General features: G+C 36.6%; 1 protein-coding gene and 1 non-coding gene across 2 annotated transcripts; one reads left to right on the top strand and one right to left on the bottom strand.

Moving 5' to 3' along the window:
* Positions 1 to 5,820: 5,820 nt before the first annotated feature.
* On the top strand, positions 5,821 to 5,900 carry TRNAL-UAG (transfer RNA leucine (anticodon UAG)). Its single transcript has one exon. It is a non-coding gene; the product is annotated as a tRNA-Leu (tRNA).
* Positions 5,901 to 9,597: 3,697 nt separating this feature from the next.
* Positions 9,598 to 24,184, bottom strand: LOC147502583 (putative serine/threonine-protein kinase At1g54610). The gene is made up of 7 exons (XM_086607351.1): positions 23,582 to 24,184; positions 22,571 to 22,855; positions 22,163 to 22,480; positions 21,838 to 22,059; positions 21,459 to 21,547; positions 21,169 to 21,271; positions 9,598 to 10,074 (listed from the first exon to the last, which is right to left on the bottom strand). The coding sequence occupies exons 1-7, from the start codon at positions 24,008 to 24,010 to the stop codon at positions 9,718 to 9,720; spliced, it is 1,803 nt and encodes a 600-aa protein (XP_086463477.1). The 5' UTR covers positions 24,011 to 24,184; the 3' UTR covers positions 9,598 to 9,717.
* Between the last annotated feature and the right edge of the window lie 824 nt (positions 24,185 to 25,008).

Here is a 25,008-nt window from a genome sequence, read left to right as displayed (position 1 = left end):
GCTCTCCATCAGTCATCAGTTACACTGTGTAGTGAAAGACTGAACAGTAAAGCAAAATGTTGGATTCTCTCTGTCAGTCATCAGTGATTTATTATTATTATTTTTTTATAGATAAAAAGAATACACTTCCAAAACTAGGAAGAGCTTCCTACGTTTCTTACATCCATACATAAAGTAATCAGCGACCTTGCCGGAGTAGGGTTCAAAGTAAAATGCGGAGGGGCTTGTTGTCCCCTAGCCGCGAGTACATTAGCAATAATATTCGAGTCTATGCAAATGTAAAAGAAATTACAATAATCAAACAAAGAGATACTATAGTAAATATCATATGCGATTGATCTAGCTCCCCAAGATAAATTGGTTCCTTTTTGCTCGAAGACTTCAGCTAGGTGTTTGCAATCCGTCAAAATGGTGACACGTTAGAGCTGCAAACGTCGACACAAGTCTACTCCTTGGATGGCTCGTGCCTCTACCTCTTCTAGGTCAGCGGCACTGGTTCTGTCATGTCCTGCACTAATACAATATCCAAAATTATTTCATATAGAAAAAACAAGGCCTGCCTAGTTAGTATTACTATTCCAAGAGGCATCTGTAGTGAGGTAGTGACAGTCATTTTCTATCTCAGGCCAACTATCTATGTAATTGCTTTTAGCATAAGGTTCTTTCTTGTTAGTTATGAAGGTTGAAGCTCTACGGATTATATTAATTGCATTTGTGTGCCTGTTGTTAAATATTAGATAATTTCTACTGGTCCATATTGAGAACATGATAGAAGCAAGAGTACTTAGAATGTCTCTTATCTCAGTCTTATTTTGTATTCTAGCGATAATAGTGGTGATAATAGAAGTAAAGGTAGTATCTTGATTCCAGTGGTCTGTCCTAATGGAAAAGTTAGAAGCATATCAGACAGGTTTGAGTAAATTGCACTGAAAGAGTGCATGAATAGTAGATTTCACCTAGTTATTACAGTGCAGACAAATTCCAGAAGGGATTATATTTCTATTCCATAGGTTTTTCTTTGTGGGAAGGTTGTTGCAAATGGCTTTCCAGAAACTTTTTGCTGTGTCCAGGTTCCACGAGTGATTCCAAAAATTTGGATTGTGGTTGTTGTTGTCTTCTGTGCTTTTGCTTAAATACTTGTACACAAACTTCACTGTTAGTTCACCGTCTTTTTTCCCCATCCATCTTATGGAGTCAACATACTCGTTGTGACTGAGAGGTATTTTCATGATTTCTCTCTCAATATCTGGGAGAAAGATGTTGTGGAGAGCAACTATTTTCCAAATTCGAGTTCCATTGTCAATGAGGTCTTCCACTCACTGGTACGGGCTTGCGCGTGGCGGAGGCCCTATTGGTTTTCTACTTGGTAAGGTTGGTATCCAAGGATCCAGTCATATGTCAATATTTCTTCATGTTCCGATACATCTGGTAGTGAAGGCATTAGGGGTAAAGCAAAATAGAAGAACAATATGTATATATTCTGCATATTGATTGTGATGCAGGGAGGAAAACAATATTTTTGTGATACATTTCAGTTCTCAAATGAAACCATATTTCTAAGACCTTTGATTGGTTGTAAGTTGTTGGTCGTGTTGCGCTATTTATTTTTATCTTTCTAAGCTCAGGTGTTCATCCACCAGATCAGAAATTTAGAATTACACCAGAATGACCAGATCCACTTAGGGCATCTCCAATGGGGGGTGTAAACCATCTAGAGTAGAAATTTTACACCCCAAATATAAAAAAACTTTTTCTAATAGGGGTGTTATACCGTAGGTAATAGAGTATTAGTTGATAGAGAGGGTGGAGAATTCCCTTCTCGCTATCAGTTAATAAAAAGCCCAGGCGACACTCAAGCAAATGTCTGAGTAAAAAAAAATTCGGACGTCACTTTAAGTAACGTCCCTTTCTAATTCTGAAGTTATTTTTTAACTCGGACGTCACTTTAAGTGACGGCACAGTTTAAATTAAAGAGGGACGTCACTTTAAGTGACGTCTGAGATTAAAATCTATTTTTTTTTTTTTTTTATACTTCTCCATTGGGGAATACAGAGTGTATATATTTATAGACTATATAATAATATACAATTAGAGGTGTAAAATCCTAATGACACTTATGTGGAGCCTAGATGGAGGTGTAATTTTACACCCCCCATTGGAGATGCCCTTATAACTCTAGTATTGGACTGTGATCTATAGTTTGAGATTTTAAAATTTTCGGAATTCTGAATTGTTGAATTGTTGAAAACTGAAAATCGTATACATTCTGACTATATTTCAAAATTAACAATTTTCGACCCAATATTGATATTTCAATTCCGTTTCGTTTTTGCCAAAGGCTAAAATGTCCGGTGGGATTTTGAGATTCTATTCGAAATCATGAACACTATTGTGAGTTTGTGATCATAGTTTGTGATTTCGGAATTTTCAGAATTTCAAAAACCTAGAAATTTGAAATTGATAATATTTCGACCTATGTCATATTTTGATTTCGACTAATTTTGGAATCATCAATATTTCAACTCTACATTGTTTTTTTCGTTTTCTTAAAAAACTGAAATATTTGACAAAATTCTGACACTGTTCGGAATTGTAAACATTGACTGTGATACATAGGAGTGTAAAAAAAAACCGTTGACCCATCATCCGGTAGGGCACCCAGTTTTCACCCGCCACCCAAACCCGCACCGACCCGAAAATAGACCCCCCGCCCCGTTACCGTTTTTACGCAGTCGGGCTATGGGTGTAGGTTCTATGTTCAAACCCGATCCGTCAAGCCGCCCGACCTACACCGTGTCAAAAGCTGTTAACCCAACCCCGTTGACCCGCACAATTTCAAGACTCAAGTCTAATATTTTTGTATTTTGTTTATATTTTCTTTTAACTTTTGTAGGAATTTGGGAGATATGAACACAAACTTATGAGTTCAACATCAATTTCAAATATTCAAGTTTGAATATTTGACAAATATCAAAAGTTCAAATTCAACTTTTGAATTTTGGAGAAGATGAATTATTTATCCTTGTATTAATTTCGAATTATTTTAGTTTATATTTTAGTATTTTGTACCATAGATCCTGGCTCTCATCTTCATTTTATCATGTTATGGAAAATAATCAATTTACAAATGGTAAATCACGATAAAGAAGTTTCAAATTTGCAAATATGGTTTTGGGTTCAAGTTAACGTTTTTTTATTTTTGTTTATTTTTCATTGATTGAAAGTTTTTTTTTATTTTTGTTTATTTTTCATTGATTGATTCCATTTTTTTCTCTATGTTGTGAATTGGAAATATATTACTTGTAGAATTAGAAAGTTTTTTTTTTTTTTTTTTTTTTTTTTTTTTTTTTTTTGAAATTAGGTTAAAATGATAATTTCCACTCGACCCGGATGATCCGCCCAAAACCCGCCCCCGTAAGCTGACCCGACAGGCCGGGTGATGGTACTAAGACATGACACTTCAACCCTCTCCGCCCCGCCTCATCAGGGACCACTGGATTTATATCTCCTAGACCCGCTCCGCCCCGACCCATCACTATTTGACCCGCGGTTGACCCATCCTGCCCCATATTACACCCTTAGTGATACATCGTTTCATATATTGGTTTCCTTTTGAATCATTACCCTTAAATTGGTGAAACAAATTTGATTCGGGAGAGCTAAATTTGTGTGAATCATATCGAAGGTGTCATTTTACTTCTTTTAAAATCACAATCCCCATCTAGGTCCCCAATAATGAAACCCTATTATTTTATATATAACTCTTTAACCATTTTTTTAATAGAATTGTTTTTAATCTATTGATTAAATTACAAAAATCCCAATAAAAAAGTTTCAGTAAATTTAATTTAATAATAAAGTCAAATATGTCATTCAGATTCAATATAGTTTTCCCAAAACACATAGGCCCTAACATGTGTCATGTGTATTTTTTAACAAATAAAATAAATTCATTTTTTAGCTAAGTAGAATTGCCTCTATACTTTTGTATATTTATGAATTAGGTATGCAAAAAAACACGTGAAGATGCACGTACATCATACTAGTATGACTGTTTGAGTATATTCACGAAGTAATCAAATGAAAAAAAAGGCCAACTTCCTCAGGATGAACACTGAGGGATCCACCTTAGAGTTGATTGTATTTGACTGAACACGGGGAGAAACACAGCTATGTTGCTTAAAGCCTTAAACTAGAGCCTAGACATCGAACGGGCCTAATCCACCTTTCAAATTTCGGTTGATGTCCTCATATTCTCCCGTTGTACATTTTTTTAACGTAAACGGTGTGCTTGATATAATGCAAGAAATTTTACTGGACCTAATGCAAGAAATTTACTGGAGTTAGAAGTAGGGGTGGGAATTTGGCCCTAACGACCCTAACCCGAAATTTTAAGCCCTATAAAGCCCTCCAGAAGGGCCGGCCCGCCCGACCACTAATGCAAAAATCCTAAGATTCTAAAACATAGGGCGGAGTTAACCAAGCCCTAACCTTATACTTTCACTATAAATACACATACCATAATTGTCCAACTCTTTTGTTAAATATTTTCAATTAAAATAACATTGTCCTTTGTAATTTATCACTTACACCCAAGGGTACCCAATAACTTGTTTTATATAACAAAACTTGTCACTTAAGAAAAAAGCAATGTAGCACTTTAATAAAAAATAAATACTTTATTCCTTTTTAGTCAAAGTCCATAACTTATTATTCTCTAATTTCTTTTCTCACTTATTTCTTATAAATTATATTTTTATTCACATCCGTATGCAGTCTAAAACTAAAGGTTTCCTTCCACACCATTAAAAGAAAAATACGAGCGGACATTTGTAAACCAAAAACAGTCGACATTTGTAATCTCAAACCTTTCTCCATCACTTGTTCAAAAGCCAATATTTTCATTTCCATATACAAAAAAATCACTTTTAAATTAGAAGAAAGGTAATATTATATTTGTTTGAATCTATTATAAAAATAATTTATGATATTACAAATAGTTTAACAACTTCCAAAACCAAAACTATTATGTTTCTTCTTATATCTATTACTTCTTCCTTTAAAATGATAATATAATTATTTGTCTGATTTATTTGTTAAATGTAATTTTAGTAAGGTTTGAGTTCAACTCTGTTGTTTGAAAGCCATTAATGTGCATTTTAAATTTTTGACTTATACGGGATTATTACTAGATTGGTTGAACTTTGAAATTTGTAGATTATTGTACATTTTTTGTAATATAAATGAGTTTTAAAACCGTGTAGTAAAAAAAGAAAATATATAGGTCCGGCCCTAAACGTAAACGGTGTGCTTGATAATTTAGACTTGTGACAAGAAATTTTTAGGGCGGATCCTGGATCCTAATAAATGTTTAGGGCGGGCTAGCCTGGAGTTAGAAGCGGACTCGAGTGTTGAGGGCATTGGTTGAGTTATTAGTGGTGGTCTTTTTTTTCGGTGGTCTCACTATCACAATATGTACAAAGATGAACTGAACTATAACACAAACTCGATTGGATTCTCTACAAACTTGCTTTCCAGTCGTTTGTTTTCCTTTTTTTTTGCTTTTGCTTCAAACAAACTATTAGACTAACACATTTTGATCTCATAACACTTTTATCCAGAAACAAAACTTGTTATGGAAAACTAGTGAAGTTATAAAATAAGTAATTGATGATGTATACAGGTAACTAGATAAGTGCCTGTTCTATGAGGCAATTCCTCCACTCCTACCAAACATTTGAAATTACTACTTTGAACCAAGAGATTTGTTTACTAAATGTTACGTAGAAATACGTAAACGTTCGTTCCATAGTAATCAATGATAGTTTGGCCGAGTGGTCTAAGGCGCCAGATTTAGGCTCTGGTCCGAAAGGGCGTGGGTTCAAATCCCACAGCTGTCACTTTAATTGTTTTCTTATTTATTTAATTGTTTTTAAACCAAGACAAAAACAGTTCCAAGAGCAAAAGTTTGATGATTTTTGCTGAATTTTGCCTTATTTATTTACTTGTTTTCAAACCAAGACAAAAACAGGTCTAAGAGCAAAAGTTGGATGATTTTTGCTGTTACTCTAGTAGGGTGCGTTTGGCGCTTATACACGCGAACTTCTTAGTTTATGGATCGGGGGAATTCTTACTCACAACCAAACAACTTCTGCCATCAAGAATTCAATTCTTAGAAATTGCGCCTAGAGTTATATTTTTCATAACTTAACGCTCCCTTAGTTCAGTGGTTTTAGGATTTGTTGCAACTCGCACGACAACCTCCATTATACAAATTTCACGTTGATCACGTTTTCACATTTGTTTAGCCTACAAATGGCTCTCGGCCTAACATGGCCGTCCTTGAGTTTTCAATGGCCCTGTGCAAACGGTAGAATATGGCTCTTTTCCCGTTTTCTATCAACACAAAATGGATCATCAAAATATTTTCCTTCTTGCATTTTTGGCTGCAAAATCATCAACGAAGCTTTCAAAGTTAATTTTCTTTAAAAATTCATTTTCAATAGATATTAACGCTAGCCCATTTAGACTCATAATCGATCTAAAATATGATTTCAATAATTTTAATTTTAAAAAACATCTTTTGCATACGCGACAGTAATGGAAACACTCAACAAAATTTTATAAGCTATGTCATGTATTAGGAAAACAATCATGTCGTTTCAAGAAATCGAGTTAGGTGAATAATATTAGACTAAATTACTTTGGAATTAAATTGAGTTATTGAAATAATTTTTAAGAAAGAAAAAATTGATTTTAATCTCTAACTTACTTGAAGAATAATCAAAATTTAAGTGAATAAGTAATTGAGATTGATCCAAGTGAAAACTAATACAAATCCGCAATTGTAAAGAAATAAATTATTCAGAATTGATATGAGAGGATACTAGATGGTCATGAGGTGAATAGGGTTTTTTTTTTTTTAGTAATTGATCGAGGGTGACTCAAGCAATTAATTGGAGTGAAAAAAAAAAAAAAAACGTTATTAATTAGGAAGACAAAGATCTAGTCGTTGAGAAGATCTCCTCATATATTATATCTATTATTTTTATTTTTTTTTATGAAAAGAATTAATAAGGAAAGAGAATATTTTTTTAGCTGTTTATTGTAAACTTAACTTTTCGTTTTTTTGAACTTTTGATTTGCCAATTAAGCCTTAATTTTCCACTCATACTATTTTTTGGGGCCTGTGCGGTCACCCGCATGGTACTGCTCAAGGCTGGGCCTGCGGCCTAATACAAATTTGATGATTAATTAAAATTACTGTTTACATTTTTGTTTTTTCTTTTTTGAAAATAGAAAAATGTTTAAAACAAAATGGACATCATCACAACTCACAACTCGACTATGGTATATGTAAGGCAAATGATTTTGCATAAAATTTAAATTAGGCAATCCATTTGGGAAAAATATATTGCTCGTGTTAAACATATATGGTTGTAACATCTCAACGCAAGTGCTCCAAGTTTTTGGCACACTGTGACCTGGGTTCTGTTGGAGATGGCATCTTATTACCGAGAAAGTGAATTAGAGATGGCATCTAGTTATCGAGCAAACGAAGCTCATTCGGTAGCAAATGGAACAGGGTTAGATACCAAAAAATCACATCAAGAACAATATCTGAAAGATTGAAAGGAGGCCGGGGGATAATTTACGTTGGTCAACACGTATTCACGACAACTGAAGCAAACCATATATGTTGTTAACAACTGAAGCAAACCATATATGTTGTTAGTAGTTAATGTTATCGTTATTGAAGAAATTAAATGATTCTAATTAGAGTGGAGTGGTCATATCTACCTACAGGACTATAACTGCTGTGAGAAGTGGACTGCCTGCCAATTACCTTCCTCTTAAAAACAGATGGGCTTGGGACGTTGCACATTATGTCAAGTTTAAATTGGTATGATATTCCATATGTTGGGAGGATTTTCGCTAATGAAAGGAGATCGTGCGTAAAAGAGGGAGGGCAAAAGCCAAACAGTGGAGGGGCCATATGCTCATTAGTCGTTACCAACAAGGGAGAATGGAAACCACGTGAGGCAAGGTGCTCGACATCCAGTCTTGTTCCATCATGTACTGTATATGAGAAGGTATTTTGACAAAACAGCTCCTTTCATGTATTAGCTGATACTGGATGCTAAATGAACCATTCTCTGAATGTTAAATGCTTATTGTTGAATTCTGAAAAACATATTTATTTTCTGTTAGAATAACCTAGTTCTGAAGACTGAATATAAATCATTCCGACAATTTTACTCATGTTATCTATTTTAAACACTAACTTGATTTCTTGTAAAACAAAATATATATTATATTTGAGGAAGGGAAATGGATTATCGAAAAAAAAAATGATAAATAAATTTATTTAAAATATGCTTTCACAAATGAGAAAAGCTAGTGTGCGTCAGGAGAGAGAAAAAACTAGTGAAACTAGGCCACTCATACACACAAGTTGAGGGTGTATTGCATGGCAAGGTACTGGATTTATGCCCTTTTAGCCCTGCGCACACTAGATGCCCTCTTCACAAATATATTTTAAAGGTTTATTTTCATATTTTGTTTACTTTCAAAAAATATATATGTAATTCTATTTTTAACAAAGTGGATATCATTCACCCAAAAAAATAAAAAGACCCGTGACGCCAACATCAAATTTTTAAAACCCTATTTTAAAACCATAAAGTTCAAGGTAAGAAAGTAGATGAGTTCTTGAGATTGGGTTCTTAAGAAATGATAAGAAGGGATTTTCTCGTTTTAAGTTTTAGAATTCAGTATTCAGAAAAAACTTTAATTTGTTGCTAAATGCTGAAAGTACCATTGAATGCTTAAACTACTTTAAAAAAATAAACAAGTTTTGAGAAAAAACTTTAATTTGGTGCTAAATGCTGAAAGTACCATTGAATGCTTAAACTACTTTAAAAAAATAAACAAGTTTTGAGTCTCTGAATGTTTAAAATTTAAGTTTAAGAGGCTCTGAATGCTGAATTCAAAAAAAACAAACAACTCCTAAGTCTAAGACCATATCTTTTATAAGACCATATCTTTTATAAAGAAGTGCCCAGCCAAATTTACCATTTACTTCTAATGCATCAGTGGACTTCACCATAGCCCTTGGGTAGTTTAAGTAGATTTAGGACGTAAGGACAGATTCGCAGTTGAAATTACTCGTGTGCTAGGTTCAATATAGAATATCACTAGGTATTTGTGCCATTCTAGGATCTCTTTCGCTCTTATGAACTTATATATTAGCTTGGGGTTGTTTATTTGAAATATAAATGGGATTGGTATTTGGTAACAAAGTTAAATTAAAAACGCAACTTTTGGCTCAATTTGCAATATAACTAGAATCTGCAACTGAAGTGATAATTAGCGCTCGCAATGCATATGGTTTGCGGCAATTTCGTGCGTCTATGCTAGCAAATATCTGGGAACACCCTGTAAAACAATAAAATTATCTGATATAGGCCTTGTACTTCTCAATCATACCGTTAGAAGTTTTTGCGTGAGTAAATATTCAGACGAAGGTTAAGTATTGAATGACATTATTAATTCCTACTATACACTTCAGCAGGGTCAATACCAGTCCAGTAGGAGTAGTAGCAACGGCAAAAATGTATTAATTAATTTATGAGTCCATCTGGAAAAGGAAAAATAAATGGTAACTGATAGCTCTTAAACACGTGAATATTTCACTCACACTGTAATCTTGTAGTTCTATTCATCCAAAATGTAACGTTTCGCAAAATCTTGCCCTTCCAGCTGCCTGAAATCTCTAGTGGAGACAGACCTGCGATCCAGACCTGATCTGTTTATGTTCCTTTTGCCCTCCTTGTACTTGGCGGTGCTTGTTTTGGTAGTTGGCAAAGGAGGCATATTCTTAATGTTCTTGGTAGCATTTGGATGACCATCTGTTCTTGGTGAATCATTACGATGAGAAATAATACCTGGAAACGGTGGAGGTGGCGAGTTCTCTTCACGCACACTTGGCTTTACACTAGACGAAGCACTGCCTGTACTGCTACCAGTGTCTCGGGAGGTGTTGAAAAATGACTCCGCAGTTCTTTCCATATCCTGACCATAATAGTGTATATTAGGTTTTCTCTTAAACGGCTAGTCCGTTAACAGAAATGCTCGTGGGGCAGTTTATATAGTGTCTTGAAAAAATTTATATAGTGTCTTGAACAACTTTTTAATTTACACTTATTAACTTTTTAATTTATGCTTATATATAACACTATATAAACTGTTCAAAATACTATTTAACATGTCTGTAAATGGACGTTATATATAGATGACAAACCATTTTTATGTTCTTAATTGTAAGTTATTGAAGAACTTGCATCTACGGAAAGTGGTGCAGATCATATTGTAACTATAGCATAAGGCCATCGGCCCATCCCCATGGATAAATAGAGATTTTATAGAGACAATATCTTAATACCGAATATAGGTGGCATAACCAACAACTAGGTACCGAGAAAGCGAGACATTTTCGGCATTGAAACACCGAATATGAAAAAGTAACCTGACTAATTGCTTTTCCAACAGCGAGTTATCGAGCCAAGCATGATATCTCGGTATCCAGATACCGAAATTTTATACTCACTATATAAGGGAAAATAGAGGGAGAATGTAATGATTTTTCTTTGTGAGAAAGTTAGAGAAAACGTTTCTAGGGTTTCCTTGAGAGAGAACTAAATAGATATTTGTGAGAGCATTCTTTGTGAGTGAGAGAGATCATTCTAAGTGAGTGAAGTGAGAGCTCTTCTCTGTAATCCTCTATCTTATTTATCTAGTAAATTATTGATCTCATCGTGTGTATGTATGCACATTGCCGAACCACAATAAATCATCTTCTTGTGTGAGTGTGTTCTTTACATAGTCTCTACACTAGTTTATGTTGGTTTGTTGATATTGTTGATTGGGTTTATTGCTTGAGTTATTTGTTTGAACTTTTTTTTCTTGTGTGAAAGATTACTCATTTGGTGGTTGATCTAGTTGTTGTTGCACGTTTGCGTGATAAGGCGCAACAATTGGTATTGGAGCTCCATGATTAATACCTAGGGAGTATTGAGTTTGAGTTTTGGGTTAAATCTTAAGGTGTTCAAATTTGTTAAGACAAAGTGTTTGATAAAATTTCCAAGTGAATTTTCTTGTGAGTTACTTTGTGTGACTTGTAGAAATGGCTCCGATCCCAAGATATCTAGTGTGAAGTTTGATAAATAAACACAAGAATTGACAACAAAAGTGAGGTCGAATGAGAAGACTTCCACAATCAAGTGGAAGTATAGTTCTAAGAAGCCTTTAAAACATATACAGTGCTACAATTGCAAGGAAAATGAGCATTATCTAAGTGATTATCCTAGCCCAAAAAAGAGTAATAAGATGAGTGGTAAGTTGGAGAATGAGGATGTTAGTGAAGCAAGTCTTGTTTCCGGCTTCGATGGGGATGATGTAAGTCTTTCAGTGTCTACACAAGACGACCACATGACCAATGGGTAGATTCTTGATTCTGGGTGTTCCTACCACATGTGTCCAAATAGAAAGTGGTTTGCTACCTATGAGAACTTGAGTGGAGGTTCCGTTTTGATGGATAATGATGTTGTTTGTAAGACGGTAGGGATTGGAACTATACGGGTCAAGATGCATGATGATGTGGTGAGGACTTTAACCGAGTGAGATATGTTCCCGAATTAAAGAAGAACCTCATTTCTCTTGGTACCTTGGATTCCAAAGTCCACAAGTTTGTAGAAAATGTTGGAGTCCTAAAGATCTTTAGTAGCTCTTTAGTCATTATGAAGGGTTAAAGATATGGAAACTGGTATAATATGTTGGGTAGTACAGTGACAGGCGATGTAGCAGTGGATACATGTGGTGATAATTCTGAGTGCACAAAATTGTGGCATATACGCCTTGGGCATATGAGTCAAAATGGATTATCTGAGTTGTACAAGCGAGGGCTACTAAATGACTTGAAGAAACCAAGTATGGAGTTATGTGAGCATTATGTCTACGACAAACAGTGTAGAGTCAAGTTCGGTACAAGCAAGCACAAGATGAGAGACATCTTGGATTACGTGCATTCAGATGTGTGGGGACCCTCCAGAGTGGCTTCTAAAGGAGGTAACCGGTATTATGTCTCTTTCATCGATGATTATACATGTTATGTGTGGGTATATATCTTGAAAACAAATGATGGATTTTTTAGACATTTAAAAAGTGGAAAACAATGGTTGAGAATCACACAGAAAGAAAGGTGAAGACTTTAAGGTCTGATAATGGTACTGAGTATACCTATGGTCCTTTCAAGGAGTTTTGTGCGCAACAAGGTATTGCTAGACACTGGACAGTGAGAGGCATGCCGCAGCATAATGGGTTAGCAGAAATAATGAATCACACATTGCTTAAGAAAGTTTGGTGTTTGTTTTCCAATGTCAATCTTGGCAAAGAGTTCTGAGCAGATACAGTGGTCATGGTGTGTTACTTATACAATAGATTACCAGTTCCGGCGATAGACTGCAAGACACCTTATGAAGTGTGGACAGGAAAACTAGTTTATTATGATACTTTGCGCGTGTTTGAATCTAGTGCTTACTACCACATGAATGATAGTAAGCTTGATTCTAAAGCTAAGAAAGTTATATTCTTGTGCTATGCAAAAGGAGGAAAGGCATACAGGTTGTGGTGTCTTGAGAACCACAAGTTCCTAGTCAGTAGTAAGATTACCTTTGATGAGACTTCGGTACTATATTTTACCAGGCTGGAGATAGTGATGATTTTATAGAATCTCAAGTGGTTGAGATGGAAACATCAGAGGATGTTATAGAGAGCGATGTTCTTATTGAAAGAACTATTTAACAAGAAGTAGAGTTACAACAACCTGAGCAACAAGTTTTGGCTAGATCAAAGTCAAAGAGAAGTGTGAAACAAGTTACGAAGTATGGGCATGATAAGCTAGAGAAGCATTATAGTCGATCGGACTCGGTTTCATACGCACTGAAGAATATCGAAGGTGATGAGCTAAACGACTTCAAAAAAGTTGTTAGAGATGGTCATTGCAAAGATTGGTCGATGGATATGCAGAAAATGGTGGAGTCTCATGACAAGTTTTGTACTTGGGAATTTGTTTTATTGCCTAAGGGCAAAAGGGCTTTAAGCTGTAGAAGGTTCTCTATGGAGGTGAGCTCCAACATTGGTTGGAGGTATTCCACTTCTTGCATTGTTGATTAATGCCTTCTGTAGGCATGGCCCTTTGTGGGTATTATTGCTCTTTGTGAGTATGACTCTTTGTAAATATAGCTCTCTGTGAGCATAGCTCTTTGTGGGCACGAAGCGGCTCTTTGCGGGCATGACTCTTTGTGGGTGGCTCTTCATGGGCAAGGCTCTTTGTGGGCATGACTCTTTGTGGGCATTACTCTTGTGGGTGGCTCTTCGTGGGCATGACTTTTTGTGAGCATGGCCCTTCGAGGCAATTGTCGGTGAGTTCGGGATGTTGTTTTGAATACTAGTGATTTTTTGTGGATAGTATGCTTGTGTTCGGCTCGGTTTTATGTATTAAAACCTCACCGAGGTGGAGAATGTTGAGAAATAGAGATTTCATAGAGACAACATCTTGATACCGAATATGGGTAGCATAGCCAGCAGCTAGGTACCGAGAAAGCGAGGCATTTTCGGCATTGAAACACCGAATATGAAAAAGTAACCTGACTAATTGTTTTTCTAGCAGTGAGTTACCAAGCATGATATCTCAGTATCCAGATACCGAAATTTTATACCTACTATATAAGGGAATATAGAGAGAGTGTGTAATAACTTTTTCTTTGTGAGAAAGTTAGAGAAAACTTTTCTAAAGTTTCCTTGAGAGAGAACTAAAGAGAGATTTGTGAGAGCATTATTTGTGAGTGAGAGAGATCATTCTAAGTGAGTGAAGTGAGAGCTCCTCTCTGTAATCCTCTATCTTGTTCATCTAGTAAATTATTGATCTTGCCGTATGGATATAGGCACATTGCCGAACCACGATAAATCCTCTTCTTGTGTGAGTGTGTTATTTACATAGTCTCTACACTAGTTTATGCTTGTTTGTTGATATTGTTGATTGATTGGGTTTATTACTTAAGTTATTTGTTGGAACCTTTTGTCTTGTGTGAAAAATCACTCATTTGGTGGTTAATCTAGTTGTACGTTGTTGCACGTTTCCGCGATAAGGAGCAACATTAGTCTAGATAAATGATAATCGAAAATGAAACCTTAAATGTTGGCAACTTAATAGAAATGAAATTTCGCCTTAACAATTAACACGTTGGTGCCATCAAGTCTTCCTCGCAAGTAGCTTTTGTGTTTCTGCTGTAAGATATGATTAGGAAAATGTGTAATAGTTGTACAATTACAGCCTAATGTTATCTTTAGTTATGTAGATTATTCATATATAGTTCTCTATAGCCCTGTCAGTTTCTATCAAAACAGGGCAAACTTCTGAAGTGTGCGCAATAAGAGAACAAACTGAAATCTGGACATCTCAAATGAATTAATAGTCCTTATTGTTGCCTCACCATTGAGCTGGACGACCTCACCACACCATTTGAGAAGAAGTGTGAGCGACCCGGTTGTGCCGTTTGAACTTGATACTACTGGAATCGAGTTTTGAACGGTCTGCTCACATTGTGGGGTAATAAGCATGAATGACCCAGCCGCGTCGTTCGAAGTTGACTATGCTGGAATTGAGTCTCCACGGTCTGCACAGATCGTCTAGAGCAACATCAGCCCGACCACACCATGTCGTTCGGGACTTGATATTTCGACATGGGCATGTCGTTTGGAACCGAAATTTCACAGACGAGCCAAAATTTTAGATTACTATAAAAACAAAAGTTAGGTTTTGAAAAACCAAGTCTTGAATAAGAACCCAATTTTGAGAGCAATCAAAATTGAAAAGGTTGGAAGGAAAGAAGAGAGATCTAGTAAGGTGGAGAGACTTGAGAAGAGTGATTGTAATCTTCCTTCCTACACTTATAAAAATATTAGCTCTTGTGGAAGTAGGCATCATTGGCCGAACCACGGTACATCTTGTGTTGTGGTATGTTTTACTTTCCTTGCTTTATTATTACTGTTTGTGATAGTTGTTGATTGCTTAGGAAGTTGAGTTGGTTGTTGGTTGTAGTGAAACTTAGATTTTTATTAGAGTAGTAGATTGTCCAAGTGCAAGCTATCTTAGTGGGAATCAATTGGTATCGTTTTCCCCAACAAGTGGTATCAGAGCCAGGTTGGATTAAGTTTAACAAGGTTGTTATCCAAACCTTGTCCAGAAGGTGTTTAATAAAATTTCTGAGAAGAGGTTTGAGTTGAAATAGCTTGTAGAAATGGACCATTCTGTAAACACTCGCATGACTAATCTTAATAGAGCTAACTACACTATTTGGAAAGTCAAGATGGAAGACTTACTCTATTGCAAGGACTTGGCACAACCCATTGAGAATGGAGGAGTAAAACCATATGCAATAGCAGCGGCTGAGTGGAGCAAGCTTGACAAAAAAGTAATTGGGTACATTTAACAATGGATTGATGACAGTGTCTTCCACCATGTATCCCAAGAGACTACCACTTTTGGCTTGTGGAAGAAACTCGAACACCTCTATGAGAGGAAGTCGGCTGGAAACAAGGTACTACTCATTAAGAAGTTTGCTAACCCAAGGTACAAAGAAGGTTCTTCGATGTCTGAGCATCTTAATGAAGTATATAATACCATCAATCAATTGCATTTGATGAAGATTGATATGAGTGACGAAGTTGAGGCTTTGTTCCTATTACACTTTCTACCCGACAATTGGGAGACGTTAGCAGTTTCTCTTAACGTAGCCACTAAGAATGGAATCATTTCCGAGATGGCTACCGAGCATTGTTGAATGAGGAGACAAGAAGGGCATGAACCAACTCCTCTCACTCAGAGATCCTTGTCATAGAGAAGCAGGGGAGAGGTAAGAGTAGAAAACCATCTCATTCTAGAGGTGATGACAGAAGCAAATCTAGGGGTGAATCTAGAACTCCTAAAGCAGAGAGACAATGTTACTATTGTGCCACCAAGGGTCACTTCAGGTATGAGCATAGAATACTGAAGAAGCTAGGATGAGAAGAATAATTGTGTTCATGAAGACATGGTAAATAAGAACGAAAGCACAGGCCGAGATACTACCTCACTAGTAGACGATGATCTAGTGGGAATTGTGTCAGATTGTGGTGAGTGCTGTGTTAGTATCTCATGTCAGGATACAGAGTGGGTGATAGATACAGGAGCATCCTATCACGTCATACCGCACAGGAGTTTCTTCACTACTTACAGTTGTGGTGAATTTGGTAAGGTAAATATGGATAACAGTGGCATCTTAAAGATTATAGGCATTGGGGATGTTCATGTAGAAACCAATGTCGGCTACACCTTGACACTCAAGGATGTAAGACATGTCCCTGACATTCGGTTAAGCTTAATTCCCGTTGGGAAGTTAGATGATGATGACTTTCAAAACTCGTTTGGTAACGGGGTATGGAAACTAAGCAGAGATTCCATTATAGTAGCCAAAGGGAAGAAAATTTGCTCGCTTTACAAGACACAAGCTAGTTTGTGTAAAGTAAAGTTGAATGCGGCACAAGAAGAAGCTTCTTCCAAACTATGGCATAAGAGACTGTGTCATATAGGAGAAAAAGGCATGGAAGTTCTTGCTAAGCAAAAGGCCTTGCAAAAAGGTACGCTTTTAAATATATGTACTCATTGTTTGGTTAAAAAACAACACAGAGTGTCTTTCCAAAGATTCCCCTCTCACAGAAAGGACAATATTCTTGAGCTAGTACACACAGACTTATGTGGTCCTATAAAAATAAAGTCTCACGGGGGAGCTTTGTACTTTTTGACTTTCATTGATGATGCATCTAGAAATATATGGGCATATAGTCTGAAGACCAAAGATGAAGTACTTGGCGTGTTCAAGATTTTCCATATCATAGTGGAAAGAGAGACAAAGAAGCCTTTGAAATGTATTCGCTCAGATAATGGGGGTGAGTACATTGGGCCGTTTGGAGAGTATTGCAATCGTCATGAGATTCGTCATGAGCAGACCGTTCCCAAGACTCCGCAACACAATGGTATAGCCGAGAGGATGAACCGGACTATTGTAGAGAGGATGAGATGCATGTTGTCTCACTCTAAGTTACCTAGAAGTTACTGTGTATAAGCAATACGCATAACCAGTGATCAACCTATCGCCTTCGAAGCCTCTGAATAGTGATTATCCAGAGAGAGTATGGTTAGGCAAATATGTTGATTATGGATACTTGAAGGTATTTGGGTGCAGGGCATTTGTTCATATTCCCAAGGATGATAGATCCAAGCTTGATGACAAAGCTAAGCAGTGTATTTTTCTAGGTTATGGGGATGAGAAGTTTGGTTACAAACTTTATGATCCGATCAACAAGAAGGTAATCCGAAGTCGAGATGTTGTGTTCTTAGAAGACCAAACCATAGCAGACTTTGAGAATGGTGAGAAGCTAGAAGCTTTCATTGATGATCTTGTTGACTTAGAACCAGAAGTTCCTACTGTGGAACGTGCAGAAAACATTGAGAATACAGAAAACCATGGGTTTGAAGCTCATAATGATGATCCTATAGCTCATGATGGGATAGAACCTATTGATATAGAAGATGCAGATGAAGTGTATGAACCACCACCTGAGCAAGATGAAGTGCATCCTCCCGAGCCACAAGAAGATGGGGTAAAGAGGTCTGACAGAGAAAGACAAGCTTCAACCAGGTATCCACCACATACGTATGTTTTACTATCTGATGGTGGAGAACTTATGTACTATCAAGAAACTCTTGAAGGTACAGATAAAAAGAAGTGGTTGAAGGCCATACATGATGAGATGGATTCTTTGCATAGAAATCACACTTATGACTTAGTTGAGAAACTGAAAGGAAGAAAAGTTCTCAAGAATAAGTGGATCTTCAAAGTCAAGCATGAGGAGAATAATCCACATCCAAGGCACAAAACTTGCCTTGTTGTGAAGGGAATCGCTCAAAAGAAAGGTATTGACTTTGATGAAATTTTCTCTCCTGTAGTTAAGATGACTTCTATCAGGGTGGTATTGGGTCTGACCGCAAGTATGAACCTAAAGGTTAAGAAACTGGATGTCAAGACAGATTTTCTTCATGGAGATCTTGAAGAAGATGTCTACATAGACCAACCATAGGGGTTTGAGGTCAAAGGCAAGGAACACCTGGTATGCAAGCTAAGAAAGAGTTTGTATGGGTTGAAGCAGACACCGAGACAGTAGTACATAATGTTTGATTATTTTATGGTGAAGCATGGCTACATGAAGTCCGCTTTCGATCATTGTGTGTTTGCTTATAAATTTCTAGATAGGGATTTCATAATGTTCTTGTTGTATGTGGATGATATGTTGATAGGTGGCCAGAACATCAACAAGATATCTAAGCTAAATAAAGACTTGAGTAAGTCCTTTGAGATGAAGGATTTGGGTCAAGCAAAGTAGATATTTGGGATGCGGATCACTCGTGACAGAAAGAGTGGGAAGTTGTGACTTTCTCAAGAAAGTTACATTGAGAAGGTGTTGAAAAGATTCAACATGGACCAAGTGAAGCCAGTCAGTTGTCCGCTTGGTGGCCAGTTCCGCATGACCAAAGATATGTGTCCAAAGGGTGAGCATGAGCAAAGTCAAATGGAAAAAATTTCTTATGCATCCACAATGGGCAGCTTGATGTATGCAACGGTGTGTATAATACCGGATATTGCTTTTGCTGTTGGTGTTGTAAGTCGTTTTCTGTCAAATCCGGGTAAAGAGCATTGGGAAGGTATTAAGTTGATATTGAGATATCTCAAGGGCACTTCCAAAGTGTGTTTGTGTTATGGTAGGAGTAAGACCTTGCTTGAAGATTACACAAATGTAGACATGGCAGGTGATGTTGACTCTATGAAGTCCATTTTCCGATTATCTATTACTTTTGCAGGGGGGAGCAGTTTCTTGGTAATCTAAGTTGCAAAAGTGTGTTACCCTCTCCACTACAGAAGTTGAGTATATTGCAGCCATTGAGTGTTGCAAAGAGATGCTATGGATGAAGTGGTTCTTCGATAAACTAGGGCTAAAGTAGAAATAGTTTGTAGTTTTATGTGACAGTCAGAGCGCCATCCATTTGAGCAAGAATCAGAGTTTTCATTTTAGATCTAAGCACATACATGTGCGTTATCATTGGATTAGAGAAGCTCTCGAAGACAAGCAATTATGTATTGAGAAGATCCATACCAACAAGAACGGGTCGTATATGATGACCAAAGTTTTACCGAAAGATAAGTTTGATGTTTGTTGTGCTACTGCAGGAATGGTAGCACACTCCTCCTGTTGATTTAGAAATGTGTGGAGTAACCCTCTCATGGTTTCGGGAGGGGGAGATTGTTAGGGTCCCTCACCATTGAGTTGGACAACCTCACCACACCGTTTGAGAAGAAGTGTGAGTGACTTGGTTGTGTCGTTTGAACTTGATACTGTTGGAATCGAGTGTTAGAATCGAGTTTTGAACAGTCTGCTCACATCACGAGGTAATAAGCCTGAACAACCCAACCGCGTCATTTGAAGTTGACTCTGGTGGAATTGAGTCTCCACAGTCTGCACAGACCGCTCTGGAGCAACATCAGCCCAACCACACCATGTCGTTTGAGACTTGATATTTTGACATGGGCATGTCGTTTGGAACCGAAATTTCAGAGATGCGCCGAAATTTCAAATTACTATAAAAACAAAAGTTAGGTTTTGGAAAACCAAGTCTTGAATAGAAACCCAATTTTGAGCCTTGTTAGCAATCCACCGAATTATTCGCGAATAGAATTTTTGAAAGACAAAACGTATAATACTTTCGAATATTTGAAAGATTCGCAATAATTCGCGATTTTTTGCCTTCAAACAAATAATACGAATTTTGCCAAATTTTTCCAAAATTCGGCTCCAAAATTCAATAAATAAATAAAAATAAAAATTTGGTTGCGTTTTTGTTTTTTTATGTATTTTATGTCCTCACTCTTACTTTAAGTCTCTCACTCTTACATTTTTAGTGATAAATTAATCCAAAAGCTTTGCTTTTATACTTTTTGGACAATATTTAAATTGTCATGTCATGGTGTGTGTGTATTTTGAAATTTGAATGTTAATTTCAATCCAAGAACAAATAAATGAAGGTACCTATGTGGACCATTCAATTTGTTTCCATGTTTTTGTAGCTAAATTATTTAGATATGTTTGTTATGTTGTAAAGAATGACAACTATTATTAATATTTACTAACATAATATCATGAATTTTTTACTTCCGAATTTTTCCAACCAAACGTTTAAAACGAGTATTAATTAAACACCGTATAATTGTCGTATTACGAATTTTTGACCGTACCATTTTTTTGAATCACCGAATAATTCTCAAATTATTCCCGTACCAAATTTTTGCCGTATCCTGAATTGCTAACAAGGATTTTGAGAGCAATCAAAATTAAGAGAAAACCCTTGCAAAGATAAAAGCTTGTACGAGAGAAAAAAGATTTAGTAAGATGAAGAGACTTGATAGGAATGATTGTAATCTTCCTTCCCACACTTATAAAAGGATTAGCTCTTTATAGAAGTAGATATTATTGGCCGAACCATGTTACATCTTGTGTTGTGGTATGATTTACTTTCCTTGTTTTATTATTAGTGTTTGTGATAGTTGTTGATTGCTTAGGAAGTTGAGTTGGTTGCTGGTTGTAGTGAAACTTAAATTTTTATCGGAATAGTAGATTATCCAAATGCAAGCTATCTTAGTGGGATCGATTGGTATCGTTTTCGCCAACTTAGTTTCTAGACTAATAAGATTTTATATAAGATGGAGTCCCGTTACTGAGCAAAATATACTGCACTTCTTTATTGGGTTCATAGTTGCACTATTAATGAGTTGGAAGGTTTTCAACTTCAGTATGAATTCAGTATGAATTGCGTAGAACGTTAGTAATTTATTAATTCTTTCGGGTTTTAATGTCGATGCACCAGTGCTTTTGATGCATTGTATAAACTATGCATTCAGTATCTCATAAAATGTTTAATTCAACTACGTTTGTGGTCTCTAAATTGCATTGAGAACATACCTCCTTAGAAGATCCAGAATCTCCTTTGGCATTTTCAAGAGACAGATCCCTTTTCCGCCGTTCGCGTTGAGTCCGAGATCGTTTTGTTTTTGAGGCCTTGTTCCTATGGAGAATAATATTAGTCAAACAGTTCAACCTTATAGTGACAAGCCCGATTAACATTATCATCAACTCAGACAGTCAGACAATTGTAGGTATTCTCAAGGAGCTGCAACATTGTTTCTCTAGCATCCGTACATATATCCTAACACCAGATATTAAAGCAAGAACATGCAAACAACTTTGCTTACTTTATCTTCTCAACATGAGCTGGTTCTTCCTCTCTGTAGATTACAGGTAAGCCTGATAGTTCGCATGCCAATGGGCTAGTAGTAAAGAACTGCAAGGAAGGAAACATCTCATCAGCATATTGTAAACAACTTTAATTAATGTCTTGATTCAACTCACAAACTATTTGGCATTCTAACTTGAGCTTCAATCTAAAGCTTTAGTGAAAGAATCCGTATACAGGAATTCTCAATATATTTTCTAGGATATTGCTAAGGACTCCACATGTATGATTTGATGCAACTACCGATATCATATCTCGATGAGCATGAAACCAAGTACTCAAGAAAGTGAGTGAACCTTGACGCATCACAAAGGGCATGTAGTTGCATCTGAACTTACTTCACTTTGGAGGGCAGAAGATGTAGTGCCACGATAAGCTGGATCTAGAGAAAGAAGCACTGTCAATAGACCCAGAGAAGATTCGGGAAAATCCCTAAATGATTCTAGAAGGCTAGGTTTATAAGGTTGTGGCGGTTGAAAGCTTGTGGGAAGCTTCAATTTCTTCCAGTAATCCTCTGATGGTGATCCACATAGCTTGAAAATCCTGTGAAGTTGCTCAACCTGTATGCATCAAAAGCTCGATTGGATCAATAAAAAAGGACGTGCAAGGCAAGATGAACATATGTAATTCAAGGTATTAACCAGTGATGAATAAATCTAGGACCTCTGTTCTACCAGGCATAATAGGCCTTCCAGCAAACATTTCTGCCATAAGGCAACCAGCACTCCAAAGATCAATGCCAATTCCATAATCAGTCGCACCTAATAGCAGTTCAGGGGCTCTATACCAAAGTGTCACAACTCTGCTCGTGAGAGGTCGCTTTTCGTTGGGATTGAAATAATTTGCAAGCCCGAAATCAGCAATTTTTAGCATCCCATCCTTGTCTATCAGCAAATTCGATCCCTTGATATCTCGGTGCAGTATCCCTCTCTCGTGACAATGCTGCAGACCTGATAGCAGCTGTTGCGTGTAACATTTTACCTGCATCAAGAGCAACCACCAATGATTGATTCAAAACATGGATCTTCTCTCTCTAAAATGCAACGACCGGGCAAAGAAAAATGACTGAACCTGTGGTTCAGTGAGTCTTCCATCTGGACGGGAGATAATTCTTGACAAGTCAGTCAGCATAAAATCGAAAACCAAATATAGACTATACTGCATTCTTGATGTAGCTAGTCCTTCAAGCTTCACAACATTAGGATGATTCAAATGCAGTAGTATCATTATCTCTCTGGCCATAAATCTTACACTCTCCGGCTCTGAAGTGTCGAACCTGACCTTCTTCAGTGCAACAATTTTACCAGTATCACGATCACGAGCTTTATACACGTTGCTGTAGGTTCCTTGGCCTATCTGCAAAAGAAGCACTCGACACCTTAATTCGTATTCAGCTATCATCTTCTCAGCCGATTACAGTGTTTACTTAGATTGAATCGATAAATTTAGCTTCAACTACTGTCTCAAGTTTCAGAATGTACTGTTGAGAGAAAAAAAAAAGTTTAATGCAGTAATATGAAATGTAACATTAAGGAGGACACAGAAACACGCATGGATGGACATCACCTTTTTTTCTATCAATTGACCAAATGACATAATATTTAAAGAACTAGAAAAAAAGGGCTTTTAAACATCAAAGATGGTTAGAGAACCGACTGTTCAGTTCTTCATTTCTTCAGTTTTCTATCTTCTGTAGAAATGGCTTAACAAATAAGTTTAAGAAGTGATCAACTTCATTGAAATTCTAAATTGAAGTTTACAAAACCTTCCATTTTAATCAATCTGTAAGACCTCTAAACTCTACTTCTAGCTTTGTCATACCATGCCTACAGGGAACACGTAGTACTACCATTCAAGTAGCCCAAGCAAGACTTGCTCTAACCATATGAGTTAGGTCCTGAAAATCAGAAAGTGATTATGACGAGAAGCTTTAAAGAGCCAACCAAACGAAAGTTTACAGAACAAAATATATTTATATGGATCTTCCAGGTTTTGCGTTATTGGTCGTTTATTCATTGTGATGACATACAGATCAAATAGTAGGAAAATAAATAAAAATATATTTTAGCATCTATCACTCACCTTATCAAGCTTATCGTATGATTCTGCGCTTTTAGGGACTAAACCAACAAGAGCTTCCCTAGGAATGTTATCAGTAAGCCACTTAGGCCAACCATCCACGAGCTCATCTCCTACAGCCTCTTTATCCAACAAAATTCTCTGAGAAGCATTCCCACCGCCACCTTCTTTGTTGCCTTCTCTGCGAATGTTTTTGTCCCCCTTTTCATCACCAGCACCACCACTGCCTACAACGCTTATATTTATACTTTTATTACTATCCCCTTTACGCCGAGAGGTCTTATCAAGTTCCCTGCTATAGTTCTTCTTACCTACTGGTCTTCCTCCCACTCCTCTTACTTTACCAACAATATATCCATTCTCCAACTTCATCTTCTCGATTCCACGAGGTGGTGAATACGTAGAAGGCCTAGATTGAACACACGCCCCCATCGACAAAAACTTGTTATCAATTAAGTTGCAATGTTATTAGTCCAGAGAACACCCTTGGTATAATAGAAAAAGAAAATGAGAATCAAGGATCAAGAAGAGTTAGTTCATGTGTTGTTGTCAAGATGGATTGTAATTTGAGATTGATGTAGAGAGATAGTAAAACAGGATTGGAGCATGTACTGTAGAGGTGTGCAAGAAGCCAAATATGCAGGCTACGGCCGGCTCATTCGAAATATACCTTAATTATCCACTATAAATTTCTCCGCATATAAAAGAAGCTGTACCTGATTCAACTTTTAATATTTTATCTTTACCAGAGTTTAATCTTTCTATCCATCTATCTTTCTTTACATATTTAATTATGTTTATTGATCTGGAAATTGAATTTTAGCGGGAAAGCTATAGAAGGAACTGACTTAACTAATAGTCTAATACACTGTCCCTAATGAGACCACAGAATATCTCTTTTCAGAATCTGCTGGAGCGGACTTGCTGAAGTGGGGATGCATTGTTGATCTATAGGGTTGAGCTGTAATTGCCTAATCGCAAATTTATACGCATTCAACTCTGCCCGATTCAACTGATTTTGTGATACCCTCATTGGGCTTAGTCTAAAATCTTATAGGAAACCATTTGAATCCTGGACCCACTCACTTCTGTAGAGGCGTTCTCAGCCTATATTACACTTAGCATTGCTATGACAGGTTTGAGTCATGGAGTCCATACCTTCAGAGAAAATTGCAGGAATGAAACTAATTTTGCAGAGGATAGCGTTTATGTGATATGATTATATGAAGTAACCATTAAATTTTGCTGGCCTTGCGGAAATTCTCCATCACATAATGAGATTTACCCTGAAAATTCTCTCACGCAATCAAACACACTGTAAATTGCCAACCATTTACATTTGTTCTATTTAGACATCTGATACTAACAAAACAATTCCTAATTTCCAAAGGACAAGTACAATCAAGCATCTGCGTATCATAACTTTATAG

The sequence above is a fragment of the Coptis chinensis genome, chromosome 4 (assembly GCF_015680905.1).
Source record: "Coptis chinensis isolate HL-2020 chromosome 4, ASM1568090v1, whole genome shotgun sequence".
Classification (NCBI taxonomy): Eukaryota; Viridiplantae; Streptophyta; class Magnoliopsida; order Ranunculales; family Ranunculaceae; genus Coptis; species Coptis chinensis.
This window is presented reverse-complemented; position numbering and strand designations above follow the sequence as displayed.

Excerpts from the sequence above, each read along its gene's own strand:
- LOC147502583 (XM_086607351.1), bottom strand. The coding sequence starts at position 24,010 with ATGGGGGCGTGTGTTCAATCTAGGCCTTCTACGTATTCACCACCTCGT. Across the intron at positions 22,856-23,581 it reads CATACGATAAGCTTGATAAG|ATAGGCCAAGGAACCTACAG; the intron begins GTGAGTGATAGA and ends CTTCTTTTGCAG. Across the intron at positions 10,075-21,168 it reads ATTCTGGATCTTCTAAGGAG|GATATGGAAAGAACTGCGGA; the intron begins GTATGTTCTCAA and ends TATTATGGTCAG.